The 21,419-nt window shown below is 36.1% G+C and overlaps 2 protein-coding genes across 8 annotated transcripts in view; one reads left to right on the top strand and one right to left on the bottom strand.

Moving 5' to 3' along the window:
- The window catches only part of lpin1a (lipin 1a), a 32,213-nt gene extending 14,734 nt beyond the window's left edge, over nucleotides 1–17,479 (bottom strand). For 3 of the 6 annotated variants that reach the window (XR_015512837.1, XR_015512838.1, XM_087289667.1), the window contains exons 1-4: nucleotides 11,473–11,585; nucleotides 9,687–9,887; nucleotides 8,553–8,648; nucleotides 6,213–6,514 (exon numbers count right to left, since the gene is read on the bottom strand). Coding sequence is in view for 3 of the 6 variants with exons in the window: in XM_087289667.1 (XP_087145793.1) it covers nucleotides 6,213–6,514; nucleotides 8,553–8,648; nucleotides 9,687–9,878 (590 nt within the window). In the remaining 3 variants the exon portion in view is untranslated. 6 annotated transcript variants of the gene reach the window in all.
- The window catches only part of pfn4 (profilin family member 4), a 41,958-nt gene that overhangs the window by 17,819 nt on the left and 2,720 nt on the right, over nucleotides 1–21,419 (top strand). Inside the window, exon 5 of one of the 2 annotated variants that reach the window (XR_015512603.1) lies at nucleotides 8,041–9,186. The exons of the other annotated variant lie outside the window; for it this stretch is intronic. The gene's annotated coding sequence lies outside the window, so the exon portion shown is untranslated. Of the gene's footprint in view, nucleotides 1–8,040; nucleotides 9,187–21,419 lie in introns of those variants that run through there. 2 annotated transcript variants of the gene reach the window in all.

Raw genomic sequence — 21,419 nt, 5'->3', positions numbered from 1 at the left:
GGCAATAAATGTCATGTAAAATGGCATTCAAACTCACATTATTAGCATTTAACACTGAATAAAGCACATGGGGTGTACCTGAGGTGATCATTGTCACTTTTCTGCCAGAAATAGAAGCCGTTTCTAATATATCAATTTGAGGTGTTGGTTAGAACAAAAACTCATTTAATATTAAAAATATTTCTTCTATCACATGCTGTTGCTTTTATTTAAAGCATGGTTTAAATCAGCCTATGTTGGTCCTCAATCTAGCAACCTGCGCTTGTGTGTGTTTTAATCCTGGAATGCATTACCTATTTTAACCACTGGGTGTCAAACTTACATACTGCACCTTTAAAGGGTCACGAAACAAAAAAACACATTTTTAGAGCTGTTGACAGTCATATATGTGCCCCATGCTGCTATAAACACTATTAGGACACATATATTACACTAAAAAGTTCAAATAGGTTTTTTTTGTTACTTCGAGCAAATTCGTTCTTCCGGTTTGAAACGAACTATTGAAGCTGCTTCACACAGATTACATCCTTGTGTGTATTCCAGAGTGTAGACTGCTTGTCTGTACCTGGGAGGACTTTGTGATGTCTCTGAGTGTGCTGCATTCATTCATGAAAAACACTTAGTTCAAACCAATCAGCGCTCTCTTTTGTGTATGGGGTGCAACTTCATTAATATCCATGATAGATTCGAAAACTGTTTTATCTGAAACAATCTTCAGACGGAGAAAGACGGCACGTTGTGCTGCCAAAACACAAGTTAAAGTTAGTTAGTTAGTTAGTTTGTTAAAATGATTTCTAAGTTACTTAGTTTACAGTATGTTATTATCACTATAATATTATGGACAGAAAGATCTGCTGTAAATGCTGCTCTCCCAGTGTAAACATATATACACCCGATCAAACTATTACCGACCATTGTGTTGAATTGTCAATGCATTTTGTGACAGGATAGTCTACACACACGTCTTTCTGGCCTATCGAGTGCATCTGAGTTACTGAGAAATGCAGAGTTTTTTTTCTCTTATAGGATGTGCGGTATCAAACATTCCACTGTCATTAAACGCAGTCACTGTCTTTTTCCCCTGCATCTGTGCGTTTGTTTTGCCTCTGTGAAAATCAGAGCGTGCCTAGATAGAAACTCCCATTTTTATTCAAATCCTTCCCTCCCCGACTGTCCCACCTGAACCGAGCTAGACACACCCACTTTCCTAACTTTTTCCAAACTAGAGGTGTGAAAACATCCCGCTGAAACAGGGGTTTCATGGCCCTTTAAGAAAAGTAGAGATACTTTTCATTTTTTGGTGCTTGACTGTCCTTGGTATGGAAAAGAGCAGCACAAACATCATTCAGAATTTCTGCTTTTGTGTTTCACGGAAGAAAGAAATGAATACATATTTTGAAACTTAATGTGCATGCTAATACTTATCAGATTAAAAAACGCTCTCCATATATTCTCAGGGCTGATAGTGGAAAAAATTCCTGAGCCTGAACTTTTTTCCTTGCCCCTGAGGTGAGTAAGGGTGGGGGTACTATGTATGCAACGCACTTTTAACACATAACTTGTGGGCCCCTGGGCCCAAATATATTAACAGCCTATGTGTAACCCTGATCATCATTATTGTCAAGTGGCTCTTTTTAGACACATGCCAGTAATGTCAGTGACACATGCCAGTGTCAGTGATCTTGTGACATGTGCCAGTAGGTGTCAGTATAAGCACGTTATAAGCACATTAATCTTATAAGTCTCTTTGCTTTAATATTTAAAAATCATTAGGCAAATGACACGTTATCTTACATGCATATATGTTATGCGTTTTCAACATGCATTTTATTATAACTTTTTAAAGGATATTATTTAAAATACCTTAAAATGAAAATAAGTTAAATAATAAAATAAATGAATTAATTAAAAACATAGAGAAGTCCATATTGTAGGAAACAAAGGAACTGCCAGGATGCAATAATATACAGTACAACAGATAAGTGTAACCTCTCCCATACATAAGCATGCCACAATAAATTTGACTGACATGTACTGTCAAATGACTATATTACGTACGGAAGTATGACTACGAATACATAAAATAAATGCGTTTAAATTAAAACATCGTGGAGTAGCTCAGCAAATAAACTAACTTGCGACGCGATAAATTAGGTTAAAAGTCGCGTAATGATTAAATATGGTTTTGCTCGTGTTAATTAATAAGCTTCGCCGGGTGTCGATGTCACTGCAGTGACATGCAGCGCGACATTCTAAGTGACACAGGTCACTACACATGCCACTATCGAGTGACACATGACAGTGGAAAACCGGACGTGCCACCGGAAGTGTCACTACACTCAGTGGCATGTGCCAGTGTCATCTGTACGTCAGATGTCATGTCACTCCATGTTAAAACTGCTACTGTGAATCCGCGTTCAAGCGCACACAATAAGCTAAAACTCGCCCCAAGCACCGGCAAAAACAAATAACAATGAATGTGTCGAGGAAAGAGTAAGGACATATCTTAATTATTTATTAATAAACTTATTCTGAGTCAGTGTCGCAAAGATCCTGACTGGCAATCTCCTCTTGGACTCGCCTTTAGAAATTCATCTTTACGGATTACATGAAGGAGTTTTCTTGTTTTCGATTTGTTTTATTTCGTCAAGTAATAATTTAAAGCTTTCTATAAATATATTTATTATGTCTGTGAGGCATATACATTTTGCTTCATTTTGTTAAGCGCTCCTGTTCAAAAACCAGACGACAGAAAGCGCATAATTTTGGTTTTCTTTATTTTATAAAAACGCTGTAAGGTTTTTTGATGTATTACTCGTACTTTGTGAGCAAAAATGACGGATAACTTTAAATTGCTCCCACTGAAAAAATGCAAGTGATTGCTCTGGCGCCTCGATGTCCTGCAAGCTTTTTATAAGCAAACTATGCGCCTAATAGCACACATTCTTTAACGTTTAAGCTACCATTGTTTTATACTTGAACTGTTTTATATCTTTTATTTTAGGCAAGTCGTGATGATCTGAGAAGGCAAACTGATCAAACAGACAATGATGGTCTTCCGCTGGGCGCTGTTCGTTAAAAAAAACTTAATTTTAACGAATAAAAAATGCTCCAAACGTTTTTCTAAATAAGCCGAATAAAAAACGAAACTAAATATAAACACTTTGCCATTAGGCTACATACAAAACTGAACTATTTCATAGCTGAAACACTAAGTTGTTTAAGGAGAAGGGGGAAATAGCCTATATTTTTGTCCCGTCTATTGCTTCACCGTTATTTCGAGAATAAACCCAGCGTAAATATGCAGATGTCATTCCCAAAACATATCAGCGTATATGTGCCGAAAACGAAAGTTTCATACAAATTCTGAATGGATTATAGCCTGGAAAGTGCAAAGCACGCTCCTCTTATTATCACTAAAAAGCGTCACTAATCTTAGTTCATATAGATCTCACAAAGATCCGTTATAATTTATAAAGCTCTCTAAATTACACAATTAATCTTTTATTTACATGGCGTCTACACTCAAAAGATGATTCACGAGCACACAAAATGGCACTTAATAAAAACCAATCCGGCGCTTTCAGCAGTGAGTGAATGACAGATCAATATCCGTGAACCTGATTTTTTTCCCCCGCAGCTATAGGCTTGCCACGATAGACGGTGTTGACGGTGATACCGGTGTTAAGACGCAACACCGGTGACATCACTTTTCTACCGTGACACCGTCCCCACATTTGTTTTTTTAAGTATTCGTTTTTTTTTTTATTAAACATTTATTTAAAATAAATAGAAAATATAATTATAAATAATTGACTTAAAACGAGAGCATGCTCTATAATTAAAATCTAAAGCTACAGTGCGTCATATTTCATTTACCACGTGAGGAGAAAGAGGAGTCGAATTTACAGAAAGAGGATGGCGGACGATTTATTGTCAAAACGCAATGCAAAGGCGCATATTTGGCAAAATTTTGGGTTCAAACCAAATGCATAAACCTGACGACGTTGATGAGGCGATCTGCAAACTTTGCCTGACAAAGGTGGCAGTATCTGGAAACATAACTAATTTATACACGCACCTTCATGTTTAACTATGGGTGGGTCGCGGATAGATCCATACATACGCAAGGCATACTCTCATTTAAAAAAAAATTCACGCGACCATCATCTCACAATGTTTAATAATAAATATCTTTTTTTTAATTAAAACGAGTGATTTAGCAATGCTGCGCCATTGACAATCCAACTGCAGAGAAACATCGTGGCAACGTGAGGACTTTTTCCGAAGTTCAGCTGTTCTTATTTCCACTTGATTATGTGTTTAATGTCAAAAAAATCCATAATGTCTAGGCCAAAAAGATCGAATCCTGTGTATGCGCGCATCTTTTATAACTGAGGCCGCTCTCTTCAAAAACCGAAAGTTGCTTCTTCTGTCTGGCAATATTTTGGCTTTTAATATATGAAAAGTTTATTTAGATGAGCCAATATTAAAAATTGCAATAAAGTAACTGAGACATGCGGCCACACATCGAATCTGAGGACTGATTTCTCTCTCTCTCTCTCTCTCTCTCTCTCTCTCTCTCTCTCTCTCTCTCTCTTTCTCTCTCTCTCTCATTCAGACATCGAGCCACAACACAAGTCAAGTTGCAAAACTTAGGCAGGTGCAGCTGACAGGTAGAATAGCTGAAGCCTTTACGAAATCTGTCAAAATGCACCTCTGAAATTAATAGGCATAAATGTCTTTGAGCCAAAAAAAGTCTATTGGTAGGATATCTGTAAAAACGCAATTGGAGCCAAAGATATGAGCTGTGTAGCCTATAAATTATAGGCCTATTATTTCGAATAAAATGAAAACAAAAATTAACAATTCATTGCATTTTTCGTTTGATAAAAATATACGTAAACGAAAAAAAATCAAAGGGTGGCTAATTTGTATTAATGTGTTTTAATTTTAATGAAAATATGCTCAGCATATTTAATTAACGGCTATACGCCGTCAATAGACAAGCCATTCTAAACATTATTTTACCGTGTACTGGGTTATAATGTATATTTTACAATAAAAACTAAACGTAGCATGTCTCGCTGTCATTTAAAACGTGTAATTCATACCACACCAGAGCTGTGGACCTGTAGTGTTTAAACTTACAGGGCGGTTGGTCAATAGTCTTAATTCGCACTGAACTCCAATCCGAGGGACTGGATAGTTACTCGATAGACAACATTAACTTGAGAGAATTAAAAAATAAAAGTTTTTTTTTAAAGGAACAACGTGCAAATCTGCAACAAATAAAATAAAAATAAAACGTCTTGGCAGTGCTGTGTGTATTCCGCCACTGACAGTGTGAGACGCCCTTATGCTGCGCCTGTAACTGCCGCTTGTAAGAGAGATCAAAGCTGTATCGATAAAACCAAAAAGCAAGATCATTTAGTTATAAATATTCCATAACAATACTTATCGAAATATTTATACATTTACATGTTGTTTATTGAGATTGTGTGATCTGTATAGGTTGTCTGATCTTTCCAGAAGCTGTAAACTGACACATGCGGTGTTTAGCTCTGACGAGGCGCTTTTATTTAGCCTGCCCTTTGATTTTTTACATAATGTTTCAATTCTTAATTTTTTTTCATATAGCCTAGTTTAATTATAAAATGAGTGCTCGCTTGTTTAGTTGTGATTATTATGCAAGGATCATATTTCATATTCGGTTTATTTTTCAATAGCCTAAATTCGTTAATAATGTATTTTATAAACGGATTGTTCATAAGGACTAAGCTGTTAATATATAGCATAGGCGTTTATGGTTGTTATTTGTATGGTTCCAACTTACACAGTTTTTTCAGCCTGTAGCAGTGTTGTGTTTTATTCGTTATGTAAATAAAAGTTATGTTTTGTTTAATAACAGGGATTTTTTTTGTAGTTTCCTTTCCGTCCATTCAAACAGTTGACACCGAATTGGCAACTCCCGCAAAACTGAAAGTGAAGGTATTATACGCACGCATTTATAAGCTATTTAAAATCAGAAAAAAAGAGGAAATGAAAAAATGCCCACTCCCACGGTGATACCGGTATTACCGGTGTTGTCACATGTCAATTAACCGGTGGGGAAATTTCCTCACCGTCACAACCCTACCCGCAGCCACAGTACGCCGGAAATCCGGCGTGGTGCCGGAACGCTATCACCCCTGTATTCTGTTTGTTCTGACCTGCTGCCTGAAGCCTCTGTGTCATCATCATCAGAACTCATGTCGATGGGAAACATGTCCTCGTCTTCTGAGTCTCCATTGTCCTCACGCTTCATGCTGTCTACTTTAGATTTTCTTCTCCTTTTCCTCCTTTTCTTCATTATTGAACTGTCACCAGGGGGCTGCATGGGGCCCAGGGTTTGAATGGTGGTTCCGTTTCCAGATTCAGACAGGCGGGACGTGCCTTTACCCATTTGGGCCTGCATTAGAGCAGAGCCTTCAGAAATGATGGGCGATGTAGCCAAGTAGGATGGAACCATCTCCTGTAGAGATTAATAATTTGTTAAAAATGTAGGCTTTAGGGACCCTTTTAAAATATATATACTGTTTTTCTTTTACATTTGGAGAAATTATTATTATTAGCATCATTATTTTATTTTAAAAAAAATGTTGTGTTACATGTTGCCAGTGACATGTAACATGTCTTAATACGGCAGCTACTGGCAAGTCTTAAATTCTTTTTTAAATGCTGAACGGAGCTGAGTGTGTTGTAAGCAAATAAAGCTGTAACAAAAACATTGTATCTGCAAACAAAACCATTCATTCATACGTGCATGAATGTAAACTGTAACCATAAATAGCACAACACTGCGGCCAACCTAATGCCATGTGACAGATTGTTCCTTATTTTATTACAAACACATGCACATGCCACAAATCTGCCTGTACATTGCATGGCTGTTGAAAAGCAACAGAGGCACATAAAAATACATGATAGCCTAATGTTCAGTTGTTATTGCCACTCAGTTGCCCTTGAGAACCAGACGGTCAGTTCATACGTCAGTTATCACTCCCTCATGGAGACCATTATCAACTATAGCCCTGCTAAACATAGTCACCACAATACAAAATGATAGGCTGACTATAGTAAACAGCATAGATCTTGACAATTAAAACAGCCCTTTAGCACTTTACTGTCACTTTTCATTTGTAGAATAATGAAAAGTTTAGTTTTATTGCACTAAACTAATAACATGGCCGGCAGAGACTTAAATAGAAGTCTTCTTAATGGCTAACATGCTTGGATTCTTTTCTGCCCTTTACAAAGAACTTAACTGACACAGAGAGAATAGTCATTTTTAGGATGCCTATTTAAGTAATACATGTCATCTGACATTTTGTGTATTTCCCAAAAAATCCCCTCCAGCAGCTTTAATCTCTTATACCAGCAACAAGATAATCCAAAGTTCACTGGACTGCAGTGAAAAAGCCTTTACTGATGGTTTATGACAAACGTTGGGTAGAGCAGACAGATCATTTAAAACAAAACACATTCTCCACCTTTAACGTCAAATAAATGTAATAAATGTTCCAACAATGATAATAAAAACCCACACACACTGTAACCTTGAAAAATAATCAGCATTAGGTAACCGGCACATGCCCTTTGTGTCCTTTTTTTTTAAATTAGACGTAAACTGTGTCCTTTAGTTACCAAAAGCATATAAAATGTAAAGCACTATTACATCTCTAGATTATCAACCCTTAAAATATCAAACCTGTTGTAAACCCTTTAATTCAAAACATAATATTATATTTAATAAATGGTTTTATTCAGGAGTCTATTAATTTCATATTCCTGCGCATGCAATCTCTGTACTTGCTACTGGCTATGTTTAGTTAAATGGAGCACAAACGTCTAAGCAGTTTCAGCCAAACAGACAGTAATTCTTTTCACATTTAAAATGGCATAATTTAGTGGTCAAATAATAATGTTAACATAGTTGAGCGTAGAGTAGGACAATGCAGGATTTGTGGGATCTCAAGACAAGTGTATCTCTCTTTTCAGATCATGTCACAATCCTTCAAAAGCCAGAATGTTCCACATGAGTGCTAACCAGGGCAACAATTCCAGCAATTACGAACACGGTGTACCTCAGCAGATATTCATCTCAGGCATTTGTGCCTGTGATGAGCAAGAAACCATCTGTGGTCAGAAAGTAATGAGGAAGTTTGGAAGACTAAGCCAGGAGGATAACCTATGTTACGCTGACAGAGCTTTTATTTGTTCAGCAGTCGGACAATATTTCAGGGCTTTTCGCCTGTGCTGTACTTTGCCCTTTAAATTGGCTGGCTCAGATGGCTGCTGTTTCAGACAGAACAACGGTTGCCTTGGCAGAGAAGAGAGTGTGTTCTAGAGCAAAGCTCGGGTAGCAGGACACATGCAGCAGGATTGTTTCCAGTAAACAAGTTCAGATTTCAAACTATGGTAGAGACTTGCATTTCTCAGTGCACGATCCGTTTTGGCTGCTATAAAAACACTATAGGGCTTATTGTTTGCTACATGAGGCCAGTACTCACCCCATCATCTTCTGTTTCTTTCACAAAGAACGCCTCTCCATTTTCACCCAGTTTCATGTGTAAACTAACCGGCTCCCCATTTATCTCAATGTCAACCTAAGGAGAAAGGGAACATGGAATGCTGTCACTATAATAGACAATTTACAACTGTAAGCCTTGTGCAACACAAGGCCCATAGCAACGCTAATTATATATGATCCTCAAGCAACTGCTTTCCCCTTCAGTCTTCTACTTGATTTATGTCCATATGCCCATGGCTTTAATATATTTAAGATCTCTTATCCCCCACATATCTATATGTAGCATTCATGTTTTACTGACACCGGTGGCCATTAAGTGAAATGCAGCCAAAAACTTTTGGGCTAGCACTTTAGGACCTTCAACATACACGTGGGGATTGAACGTGTTTCCATGCCCCAATACACATATTGTTTAATTAGGGTAAAAGCTAAAACATAGACATCAAACATCCAGACACCACTGTCACAATCCAGAGAGGCTTTTAGATGATTTTGCAGGTTTAATGGTGAGAAAATATCTGTAAAAAAGCACCATCTAATCATAGTGATATGATATGGATGCTGATATGGGAATTTTTGTGTGTTTATATTTATGTTAAATTAGAATGTAGCACTGTGGTCCTGCAAGACTGTATATCCTCACGTGTAGTAGAATGAGTTTGAGACGATAGACAGACAGATTAATATATGATTGTTCTTACATAAAGTATAGCCCTTAAAATATATAGCTTTTTGAGCTGTTTAATTTGAGTCTCCTGAATAGATTTTGTGAGAAAGGGATTTAATTTAGGCTTATGTTCAAATATTCAAATACTTTTAACCCACATTTGGTGTTTGTTAGTTCTTTTGAATTTGAATGCTTAAAATAAATACTCCATAAAGGTTTGAGGTACAATACTGAGTAGAAATATATATATATATATATATATATATATATATATATATATATATATATATATATATATATATATATGTAAAAGACAATCAAATTATAAAGGTTTTTGCATTAAGCACCCCTAAAGTACACACAAGATGAATTATGAACTGCTAACTTGCAATAATTTGAACAATTTTCCAACTCTGCACCCTAAAACATGTCTGTGCTAGTGCTTACCACTTTCTCCCGGGAGCGCAGCACACCCATCTTGCCGAATCGGACGTGAAACGGTGAGCACTGCAGTGTGCCATCAGGCTGACGCACCACAATGACATCGATACAGCCAGACAGAGTGGCAGGATTAAGACCTCTGTACAGCTCCTTCACCTGCACGAAAACCTGACCGGCCAGCTGACCCACGTAATTCATGGTCTGACTCTGAAATGGAGAGCAAGGGGAGACTAAAGTGAACACCGTGACAAAGGCCACCATCACCATCTTATAGCAGCTTGTGGAACTCTGATCTCTTTTGCTTTCACACATAACTTTTTTTTAATGATCTGCACTTCAGCACTAAAATTAATAGCTTTCTGTGTGAAAGTGCACAGTCAACTATGTAAAGTCAACTGCGAGTTTGATGAGCCATCTGTGTGTGTTTAGAGTATGATGATAATAACACTCAACATCTCTATTTAAACAGTCGTCTACTAGTCGACTATGCAAAATTGTTCAGCTGCAGGCTTAAAGAAAGAAAAAAAAAACAGTTGTGCAAAGTAGGTCTAACAAAAACATGCTGTCTTGCTTAACTCAAGTCAAGATCTCTTTGTCAATTTAGGTGAAAGGTAAAATATTATCATCGAACCCCCTAAAGACCGCAATTGGTACTGGTAGACTCAATGACATTGCTCAAACAAGGATTACAAGTAGTTTTCCTTAAGCATTGCCAAGGATCTGACATGCAACCCAGAAAACTACTGCCTCTGTGTAATGCACAACAAACATAATGTTTAAAGTAATTAGCTAATTGCAGGTCTGCAATTAAACAAAAAGAGCTTGTGTGCACTATTACAATCTGCAAGCTAGGGCTTGTGCACGCCAGAGGAGGCAAGACAAGTTTCATGGCATTATTGGGATAAAAAAAAGGAAAAAAAATGTCTGAGTGTGTATGCTCATTACAATTCCCACACATTTCACCTAATTTATTTTCTTGACATGCCCATGAACTCTCTGGCTGTTTATGAGTGCTGAAAATGGATTTATTTAGAAATCATTTTTCAAAGATTGCTGGGCGGATTTCCATATCAGGTGCCAATTTTTCTGAATGAACAGAATTAAACATTTATATTTAGTACTGTACAAATGGCCCTCAGAGGACATATTGAAGCTGCCTGTGGTCAAATGTTCCAAGCCCTGAAATATTTCTTGGAAATGGCAGAATGTATGTATTCACTCTCTGTATACTAATCCAGGTCACGGTTTTAAAATTCCAAAGCTTTCCAGAGCTTATAAACTATTAGAAAACCTAACAGCCTTATTAACCCAAAAGGATCTGTCCCCCAGGTGACCCTGCAGCTATGTAAAAAACCTTCAAGCAAGTCTTCATTGTTTATACAAAACAGACTGATCCTTCACATTCACACACACAGTCACATGGCACTGACATAACTCCAGTGGTTCTGCTGTGAGATATTGATGCCAATAATAGCATGGGCATCCAAACGTAGTGCAGTATCAAAACAGAAATGGCATACGACCCGTTTCAACAGAAAAAAAAACGAATATTCTTCAGATAATAAGGTCATTTTTTATATTGACGTCTAGAACATACAAGGTCTATGATCGGATTAATTGCAATATTTTTTTAATAGAAACTGTACACAGTCTGAGGCAGTATGATCGTAATAATCATCGTCACTGCATATAAATATATATTAACTCAATCAAATGCATGCATGCATTTACGTACAAGGATGAGTATAAACAAGATGGCAATGGGAGGGATGAAACTCCCTGTAATACATACGTGGGATGCGGCAGACGCGTTAGGATGTCATTGCCATTCAAAAGCACTTAGTGGATCCTCGTTTCCCTCTGACGTTCGCTGCTCCTCGTTCATGTATTTAGTCTCTACCACTGTTTGTTGACTGACTGTTGTATTTAAAGCAGGGTGGAAACTGCTTGCAGTGAGTAGCAGTCCCTGCCTCTGCAGCTGACATCACAGTTAACCCTTTCGCTCATCTACCCTGCGACGCGACAAACAGAAATAAGCCTCCGTTTACAGTCTATGAAGCGGACTACTGTATCCAATAATATACGCGCGACGCGTCTCTCACGTTCAGGGTCATGACGTCGCCACCCATTGGCCCAATCAAACACTTTGTTTATGAGACGCAACGCGACTAGAACGCTCCTAATCAACACTCAACACAGCGTCGAAACCATTACTTGTTCACTAAAAGGCATACGGATTTGTTTTGAGCACCATTAACATTTGTGTTATTGTTTGCTGTTTACTAACAGAGTGTTATTTTGTTTCGATACTAAACACCTAAGGATGTGTTTTATGTTTTCATATTTATCTGCCTCATTTATATTTCATTATAAACGTTTGCTGAATCTGACATTATAGTGGTGAAATTATGCTGAACAAGCGCTGTATTGAATGCACACGTTTAATGGATTTAACATACACTGCTCACGTGGCAGGAAAGCTGCGGCAGCTGAACTGGCAATCGAATGTTTACAATAGTGTGTGTGTGTGTGTGTGTGTGTGTGTGTGTGTGTGTGTGTGTGTGTGTGTGTGTGTGTGTGTGTGTGTGTGTGTGTGTGTGTGTGTGTGTGTGTGTGTGTGTGTGTGTGTGTGTGTGTGTGTGTGTGTGTATTTGGCTATGGCTGTCAGAAAGCAATAAATGTTGGTGTACTTTTTCATCATCATCACCACATGCTGTTAAAAAAACAGAGTTAGAAAAAAACAAATGCTACTATGTGCATAATTTTCTACAAGTACTATAATATAATGTAATAACATAAGTAATGCAGTAACAAAATTAAAAAGTAGCCAATGTCTCTTTGATGGGTGAATGCTTCCCAAGGTACTTCAAAGCATGGCATTACTGTAACCTGAAGAATAAATATATAATACAATAACAATACAAATGCATTACATACAGAATGTCAGTATCTGCTAAGAAAAGGCTGTCGATTGGCATCAAAAACATTGAATATCCCTGTCACTTTGATGAATATTTTCCCTGCTGTGGTTCTAATTTAAAAGTACAGCAAAGATTAGGGTGGTATTATTATAGTGCTATGTATGACATTTTAAAAGAAAAGGGGTTCACTCTTTTGTTTCCTATAAAGCAGTGATGTTTCAGCAGATGGCCTTTATCCAACATTTCTTTATGAAATCTGGGTAGTATTAATGTTTGCGTAAATCATGTTCTATATAATTATTATATATATATTATTAATAAAATGTATTTATTTCTGCATTGTACAGAACTACAAAAATGTGTACTTGTGTACTAAAGTTAGGCAATGCATCTTTGCAGATTATATCTAGATATTAATATCAGGGTAATGCTTTGGTTGTTTTTGACACCTTTAAAAGCCTTCTTCTCATTCTGCATAGCAGTTACTGTAGTGTAGTGTACTGTGGTAACCCCTTGGTGTGCTTTAAGAGGAATTTCAGACCTTGTGTTTGTGCGAATGGTTCAATAGACTATGTGTGTGCGCATGTGTGTGTTGTGAGAGAGAGTTCAGGAAATGCTGCCTTTCTCTGAAAAGGGTCACTACAAGACGTGTGTGTGTGTGTGTGTGTGTGTGTGTGTGTGTGTGTGTGTGTGTGTGTGTGTGTGTGTGTGTGTGTGTGTGTGTGTGTGTGTGTGTGTGTGTGTGTGTGTGTGTGTGTGTGCGCGCGCATTTCTGTGAAGTGCGATTCAGGCAAAAGAACAACCTAAAAAAAAATTAAAGCACTGGCCAGGTCTTCAGTTGCACAGCATGCTCTCAGCACGCTTTCTATTTCATCATGATCTGTTGATTTCTTCCCTGGATAAAGCAGCACACTAGAGTACATTCCAGATACACTGGCCGGGTTTCTAGGAATTGGAGAATGTGATTTAGGGGCTCTGGGGCCTGAGGAGACTACTAATGCTCTGTATAATAACATTGTACTTATACATAAAATTCTTATAATGGATTGACATGATGAACAGATATTAACAAATAACAATTTATATGTTTGAATTAAAACATTTATACCATGCATTTTCTTCCACTCATTCTGTAAACAGTTATATATATCAAATATTCACACTGTTTATTTGTAAATGCTGTTTCTCTGTTACTATGGAATGCTTCTAAACATTTCCCTCTGTAAACTGAGCACATGGCTGATTGTGAAATACTGTACATTTCCTAGAATCCCGTGTATACATTCACGTGGGGGAAAGGGGAGTCGTCTGGGATGGGCCATCTCCACCAATCAGAGGCAGAGGGGCCTGTGACATCAGGCATGTGGGGTCATGTGTTTATTGAACTGCTGACCTTACTATTGTAGGAGGGAAGAGTGACACTGAGACTCTTCGCTGAAGTTGTTTTTCTGCATCACTTCATTGTATTTCTGACGTCCCAGAGCAGTACAGCATGTACCATATGCAAGTAAAAAGAGATCCTGTTTAGTTACTATGAGGGGCTGGGTTGTAAACAAGTGAAGGAAGTATGTTTGATTAAATCACATTGTGTAACAATGTGGAATTGTGTGTGTCTAAATGGGTGCAAAATCCTTATGATATTAGAGCAAATGCCATTCATTTACTTTGTATACTGATTAATTAAATTAATAGTTAATAATACATTTCAAAATTTGTTGAGGAGATTTTCCAAATTTAAGCCAGTTCACAGACACAATACAAAGGCAAAACTTACTTTATCAGGTCTTGTCAGATCATTGTGTATTACACCTGCATTTGTTGACCATAACTGGTTTTCACTGATTTCACAGACTTCAAAATTTAAAAGGAATAAGGTGCACAATGTCAAAAGAAGCTCATTTTCTGTTTTAACATTTTAAAGCAGAATTGTTTTAATGGCAGTAAAATACTTATAATTATATTAAAATTTTGTATGAACATGATTTGAATACTGAAAAAATTTGTCACTGTGATCAAAAATTACTAATTTATAAATGAACGGGGAACTAATTGTAAACCTTTCAAACTACTTCAATTCAAAAATTTGGAGGGTTATACTTAAACATGGTTAACAATTCTTAAATGAATCAATAGCATAAGGTGTGCATAATAATAATAATAATAATAAACATTTGGAGCAAATGAAAGCAGGTAATATTTCTTTTGTGAAACCAGCAACTGACGAAAGACTATTGAAACACAGAGTCATTTACACATAGGAAAACAAAGGGGGCAATGAGTTACTAATTAACCTCCCAGGAAAAGGCATGGTCAGTAAATGACTATTGAAACCAGCTGTGGAGACAAACAAGAGTGAACTGGGCACAGCACAAAAACCTAAGGTCCTGATTTTAGGATTCGTAAATTGGGCATAAAGCATTTTGAGCTAGTCCACATTTTGCGCTCACAGGATTTACATGAGAACAATGAAACTTGGGTTTTGGGGCTAACAACATGTTATTTCTATGTACCTAACTATTCAGCTATGCCTAGATACAGTTTGTGTCCAGTTGTATCTCACCTTTAATAGATTTTAAATGTAGACAATAATGCCCGTTGTGATTAAATGTTAAATTGATATCTTAAATAGTTTTTCATTGATCAAATAATATTTTTCTAGTAGTAATAAGAAGTTTGAGCAAACAACAATTTTTTTTTTAAATATTTTTGAGTGCTACAGCATCATATATAAGAGAACATGACAAGAAAACAAAGTTTTAAAAAGTTGTTTTATCATTTTCAAGACTCATCTTGAGTCTTGTTTGATCCAAGAGGGATTATTTTTAGCTGAAGGAACATGAGTGTAGATATCTATCTACAGTATCTTCTAAATCTCAAACAGCACTCCAAATGCAAAATTGGAAACCATAGAACAGGCTTGGCTGGAAGATCATGCTGATGTCTGTTTATTGTCAATCAAGCTAAAGACCCTGTTCTTTAAAAAACAGTTTCCCTGGTCTCAGTACAATCAGACTCTTGCTCTGCTGCAATGCTACTCTGGGAGCTTTATGTTAGTTATTTCAACCTTGACATAGCACGGTTCATATTTACAATAACCATTTCAACCTTGTATCTGCACTCAGAAATAAAGCTACAAGAGCTGTCACTAGGGCGTTACCTTTTCAAAATGTAAACATTTGTAAGGAAAGGCTTTATATAATACCTCAACGGTACATATTAGTACCTAAAAAGTACAAATGTGTACCTCCTAAAATTTCAACGTACGAATATAAATATATATATATATATATATATATATATATATATATATATATATATATATATATATATATATATATATATATATATATATATATAATTGAGGTGCCAATATGGACCCTTTAAATCCAAATGTGTATTTTATTAAATGTACCACCCCAGTGACCACTCTCATAGCTTTGTTTCTGAGAGTGTGCTGTATTTCAGTTGAGCAAAGCAATCCAAACAACTTAACTGATGCTACTTCTGCACAGGCAATAACATTCATACTTGTCCAGAAACATGTGAACATTTTGTTTGTATAGCACTTGAGAACAAACACAACTGTGCATATGCTCTTAAAATATGAATCATGCATGAATCACAACCATTACTGGGTTGTTTAATGGCTGCAGTAGTGATTATATAACAACGTACAGATCGTGACCTTCACTGACTTCTGCAGAACATTTTAATTAATCATATTATCTTTCCTTTTATTAAAAATACTCTGGTCTAATGAGAACATTGCACCAACATCCTATTAACACACACTTTGCAGAATGACACCGCTCAAAGGTTGAATGCAAACCGGGGTTGTCTTTGGAAATGCCAGTGTAACTTGACACAGTGACGCACTCAGTGCTCTTTGGTTCTAGGTCACATGACAGGCTCTAGAAGCAGCTAAATCACAAGTTCACTATGTTCCTGACGATGACCGTCACCTAGTTGGGGACATCTGATAGATAGGTGCCAAAAACTCATATTTCACAGACTAATCAATAAGAAACATGATATAAAAAAGAAAAATGGATGGTAATTTGTAGTCCTACACATTAAAACATTTAACAAGGGTGTCATAAAGAGTCTATATTGGCACCTCAACCGTAAAATTTACACGGTACACATTTGTACTTTTTAGGTGCTAATATGTACCCTTGAGATATTATATTAAGCCTTTATGTTTTGAAAAGGTAACTCCCTACTGACAGCTCTTGTGCTTAACCGCTTTTGCACTATGTGTTTGTGCATGTACAGTATTGCTTTAATATACTGTCAGCTCATTCTTAAGATGACGTTCCTTTAAAAATAACCAATATTTGAAGCTCTACAGTCAGCACGAAGTTTATAAGAACAAGCAATGAAGCTACACTAACATTAGTAAAAAGATACACTCTAAAAAATATCGTTAAAATATGGACAAATCATACTGTTGGTTAAGCAAACCTTTTATACATTCAGTTTATAGCCCAATTTTAATCCAGTGGCTGGGTTTATCAAGTAAAAATGCTGGGATGTTTTGTCCCAAATTTGGGTAAACAGTCCAAATGTAAAAATGTTATTTACAAAAATGAAACCCAATCTTTTAGTTAAAACAGTCCAAAAAAAAGGCAGTTAATATCACTCCCAAATAGACATATTTCAGACAAATCACACGTTTACCCATGTCCAGCTCGTCTCATTTGGGCCAAATCTCTCATCGTATTCGTCCACTTGATCCTCTGCTATCATGATTCCATTATCCAATCGCTTATTTGAAGTAAGTCTTTATTGAAAGGCTTAGACTAGTCCTTAAACAGTGCTTGCTCTGATGGCTGAGCAGGGATCTATATACTGTGTTTGAAGGTGTTTTCGTATACTAATTTTACCAAGTGTGTTCTTGGAATGGTGTCCACAGGCGAAACATGAGAGGTCTGGCATGAAGAGCTCAGGCCCTCCCCGAGAGAGGGGATATCACTACAGCTTTCACACAATCAGCATATTAATAGGCTGTAATACGCAAACATAAACATGTACACATAATCGATAGATCAACCCCATTCATGTGTGCACACCAACACAACAAACTGATGCTAATGAGATACTGTAGGTGTTATCATGCGGATGTTATGCAAATGTCATGTCGACAACATCTGAAGTGTATTTTGTAAAATTATGTTACATTGTAGATGGTAAAAATGAATGTTTTTGCTTTAGTTGTGCATACTTTGCACAGAAATAACAATGTAACATTGCATCCTATTTAAAAAATAATAATAATAATGCAAGTACTTTTGTGATGGTATGTTTATATGACAAATAATAATGCACTTTTGATTTTAAAAAATTAATTGTAACCAAATCTCTGTCAAGTTGCATGCATTTTACCACAGCAGAATTAAATAATTATTAAAAGATGAAGTTTTTAAAAAGACATGAACTCATTTAGGCTGCAACAGCTGAGAGTGTGATAATACTTAATGTTATTTTTAAGTGTACATGGTACAGTTCCAGGGAAGCGTCAGATCATGTCACATGGGATTTTTAAGAGGGGCCGGTTGTGCGGTGAGACTGATCCTTAGCTCACCACAGATAGCCAGAATGTACACTTGCAACATGAGTCCCCGTTTCCACATGCTTCAGAGAAGATGCCATAAACATGACTGTGTAGTGTGTACATCTATTTACTCAACTGTACGTCTACAGATATTGAATTGTGTTAAATATAGTTGAATCGCTGAAAATGAAAGTGGCCAACACAAATGGACACCTACACACATTCACATCTGCTGAAGTATGCAGTGCTGCTATAATTCATTGCAGGTCTTCTTGACAGTACTATCCCATCCATGAACCTCTGTTGCAAAAAGCTTATGTCATAGGGAATGTGCAATGCGGTTGTTAATTGTAAACTTATTGTTAAACTTTCCAAACTGCTTACAGAGTTGGCAATAGCAGAGTTGACATTTACTTCTAACCAGGGGCGGACTGGCCATAGCAAGCACCGGGGCTTTTTCCGGTGGCCTGAAGATCTGTCTGGCCTGCCACCGTGATTCTGGCCTGACCCTATGACTTTATATTCTATACTGTACATTATTTCTGTTAAGTGACAAGTTTTTTTTTGTGTAATAAAAGTCAGACCTCACTGTCCTAATTAAATAATTAAAAATCTACATTGTCAAAATGATCATATTTTATTTTGGTAAAATAAGCGTAATCTAGAGGCGTTTTCCTTTCATATAAGCCACTTTTAATACCAAATGATCAACTAGAAGTCAAGTTATTATTTGCTGTTCCTAAAACTTGCATAGACAACAAGACTTTTGTCAGTTAGTGTATTTTGGGCTTTAGCTCAATATGCTAATATCAAGTCAGATAATACACAGCATGTCTAAAGCTGATTATTTTTGTTGTATTTTCTTTTTATTATTGTTTTTTTAAATGAATGAACAACTCACTAAAATATCATAATAACAGAGCCACAGCTATACCCTTAACATTTTGAACAAGTTAAGAGAAGAATAAATGGCTGCTAAAGTGAAATCACTTGGATCAAGTGATTTGCTTATTCTATCAGAGCCTAAAAGATTGTCATGCCTTCTATAACTGATAACAGAGCTGACAAGAATGTAGCAACAGAAACAATTTTTTTATTACTGAAATAACAATTAACACAGAAATGTTTCATGTAAAAAAATTTTTAATTGAATGTATGATTGAGGAGCCAAACATAAGTGTAATGGGAGTTTTAAAGTTAACATTTTCAAGTCAAAAGGTGTTAAAATACACATATAAACGTTTTTTAGATTTAGATTTTAGATAACAGGTTCACGCTATATTGGAGATGCAAAATATCCATGCCTTTAAATATCCATCCCTTTATGACCACAGTGTCTTCTAATGGCTACTTCCAGCAGGTTAACACTCCATGTTATAAAGCACAAATCATCTCAGGCTGGTTTCTTGAACGTGACAATGAGTTTACTGTACTGAAATGGCCTCCACAATCACCAGTACTCAATCCAATAAAGCACCTTTGGGATGTGGTGAACGGGAGATTCGCATCATGGACAAATCTGCAGCAACTGCGTGATGCTATCATGTCAATATGGACCAAATATTTATTTCATTCATTGTATGATTGAAGAGCCAAGCATAAGTGTATGGGGAGTTTTTATGTTGACATTTTCAAGTCAAAATATCTTTAAATACACATATAAACATTTTAGATATAACTTTATATAGTTTAAAACTATGTTTATTAAACATTTTAGTTTTTGAAAGATAACAGGTTCACACTATATTGAAGATGCAAAATATACCCGACATTCACAAGCAAATTTTCTAAGAAAATAATTCTTAGGAAGCTTAGGGGCGTTGCGAGGGGGGGCTTTGGGGGCTTAAGCCCCTGATGTATTGTCAAAAGCCCCTGATCTCTTGGAATATATTGCACTTAAATAAAAATATGTTGTATAACATTTATTTTGTTATCTAAGTACTGAAAATGACCACATACATCACGAACATTCCACTTAACGCAGCGTTTGTGTTAGGTAATTAAATCGTCAGCTGTTCAGCAGTACCTGTTTCTACCGGCAGGTGGGAGTGGCTCTGTTGTCACATGGTGTTAAAAAAATCCCGCCACTGCACTTCATTCATTCATTATTTTGAGGAGCTGAAGCTAATGAGGTAATAATACAACTCTTTCGCGAAACTGAATAGTTTTAACTACTGATGAAACTTGTTTCCCCAGTATAAAATGTGTGTAGTTCTGGTGATTTTGAAATAACTATAATCAGTAAAATGGGCTTCATATCAATGTAAATACATGCGAGTAAGTACAAAAAAAAACGTAAATTGTTCTAGCTTTCTAGATATAATATATATATGAGATAGCAAGTCACATTTGTTTCTGTAATAGTTAAATCACAGTGAGTTTATTCATCTAGCTTATTGTTATATAGCTATATTCTAGTGTAACATGCTATGTCAATTTGCATCAAATTATAAATCGACTTTCTTATGAAAATACATAAAATGGTTGAAAGAGCACATACAGTTGAAGTCTGAATTATTAGCCCCCGTTTATTTTTTTCCTCAAATTCTGTTTAACGGAGAGAAATTTGTTTTCAGCATTTCTAATCATAATAGTTTTAATAACTCACTTCTAATAACTGATTTATTTTATCTTTGCCATGATTACAGTCATATTTGACAAGACATTTTTAAAAACACTTCTATACAGCTTAAAGTGACATTTAAAGGCTTTAAAGGCAGGTTAGGGTAATTAGGCAAGTTATTGTATAACGATGGTTTGTTCTGTAGACTATCGAAAAAATATAGCTTAAAAGGGCTAATAATTTTGACCCTAAAATGTTTTTTTTTTTTTAATGTAAAACTGCTTTTATTCTAGCTGAAATAAATCAAATAAGACTTTCTTCAAAAGGAAAATATTATCAGACATAGGCTACAGTGAAAATTTCCTTGCTCTGTTAAACATAATTTGGGAAATATTTAAAAAAGAAAATAAAATTCAAAGGAGGGCTAATAATTCAACTGTATAAAACATTTATTGTTGCAGTCGTGTAAATGATCAGTTAAAGCCTTTTTATTTTTATTCAGATCTTATTTTCATTCTACTACAGCAACAGCTGGTTGCCTTCATCCATATTAGGGATTTCCTAGAATGTTCTACTTTTGTGAGGCATATATGGAATTTCTGCTCAAGTATGATTAAAACAGGCATTACATGCATTTAAAGTGCTACAATGCCCACATCACCCTATTTTGAGGAAAACTGAAAAAAAAATTCCCTGAAGAA

The sequence above is a fragment of the Danio rerio genome, chromosome 17, assembly GCF_052040795.2.
Source record: "Danio rerio strain M-AB ecotype USA chromosome 17, GRCz13ab, whole genome shotgun sequence".
Taxonomy (NCBI): Eukaryota; Metazoa; Chordata; class Actinopteri; order Cypriniformes; family Danionidae; genus Danio; species Danio rerio.
This window is presented reverse-complemented; position numbering and strand designations above follow the sequence as displayed.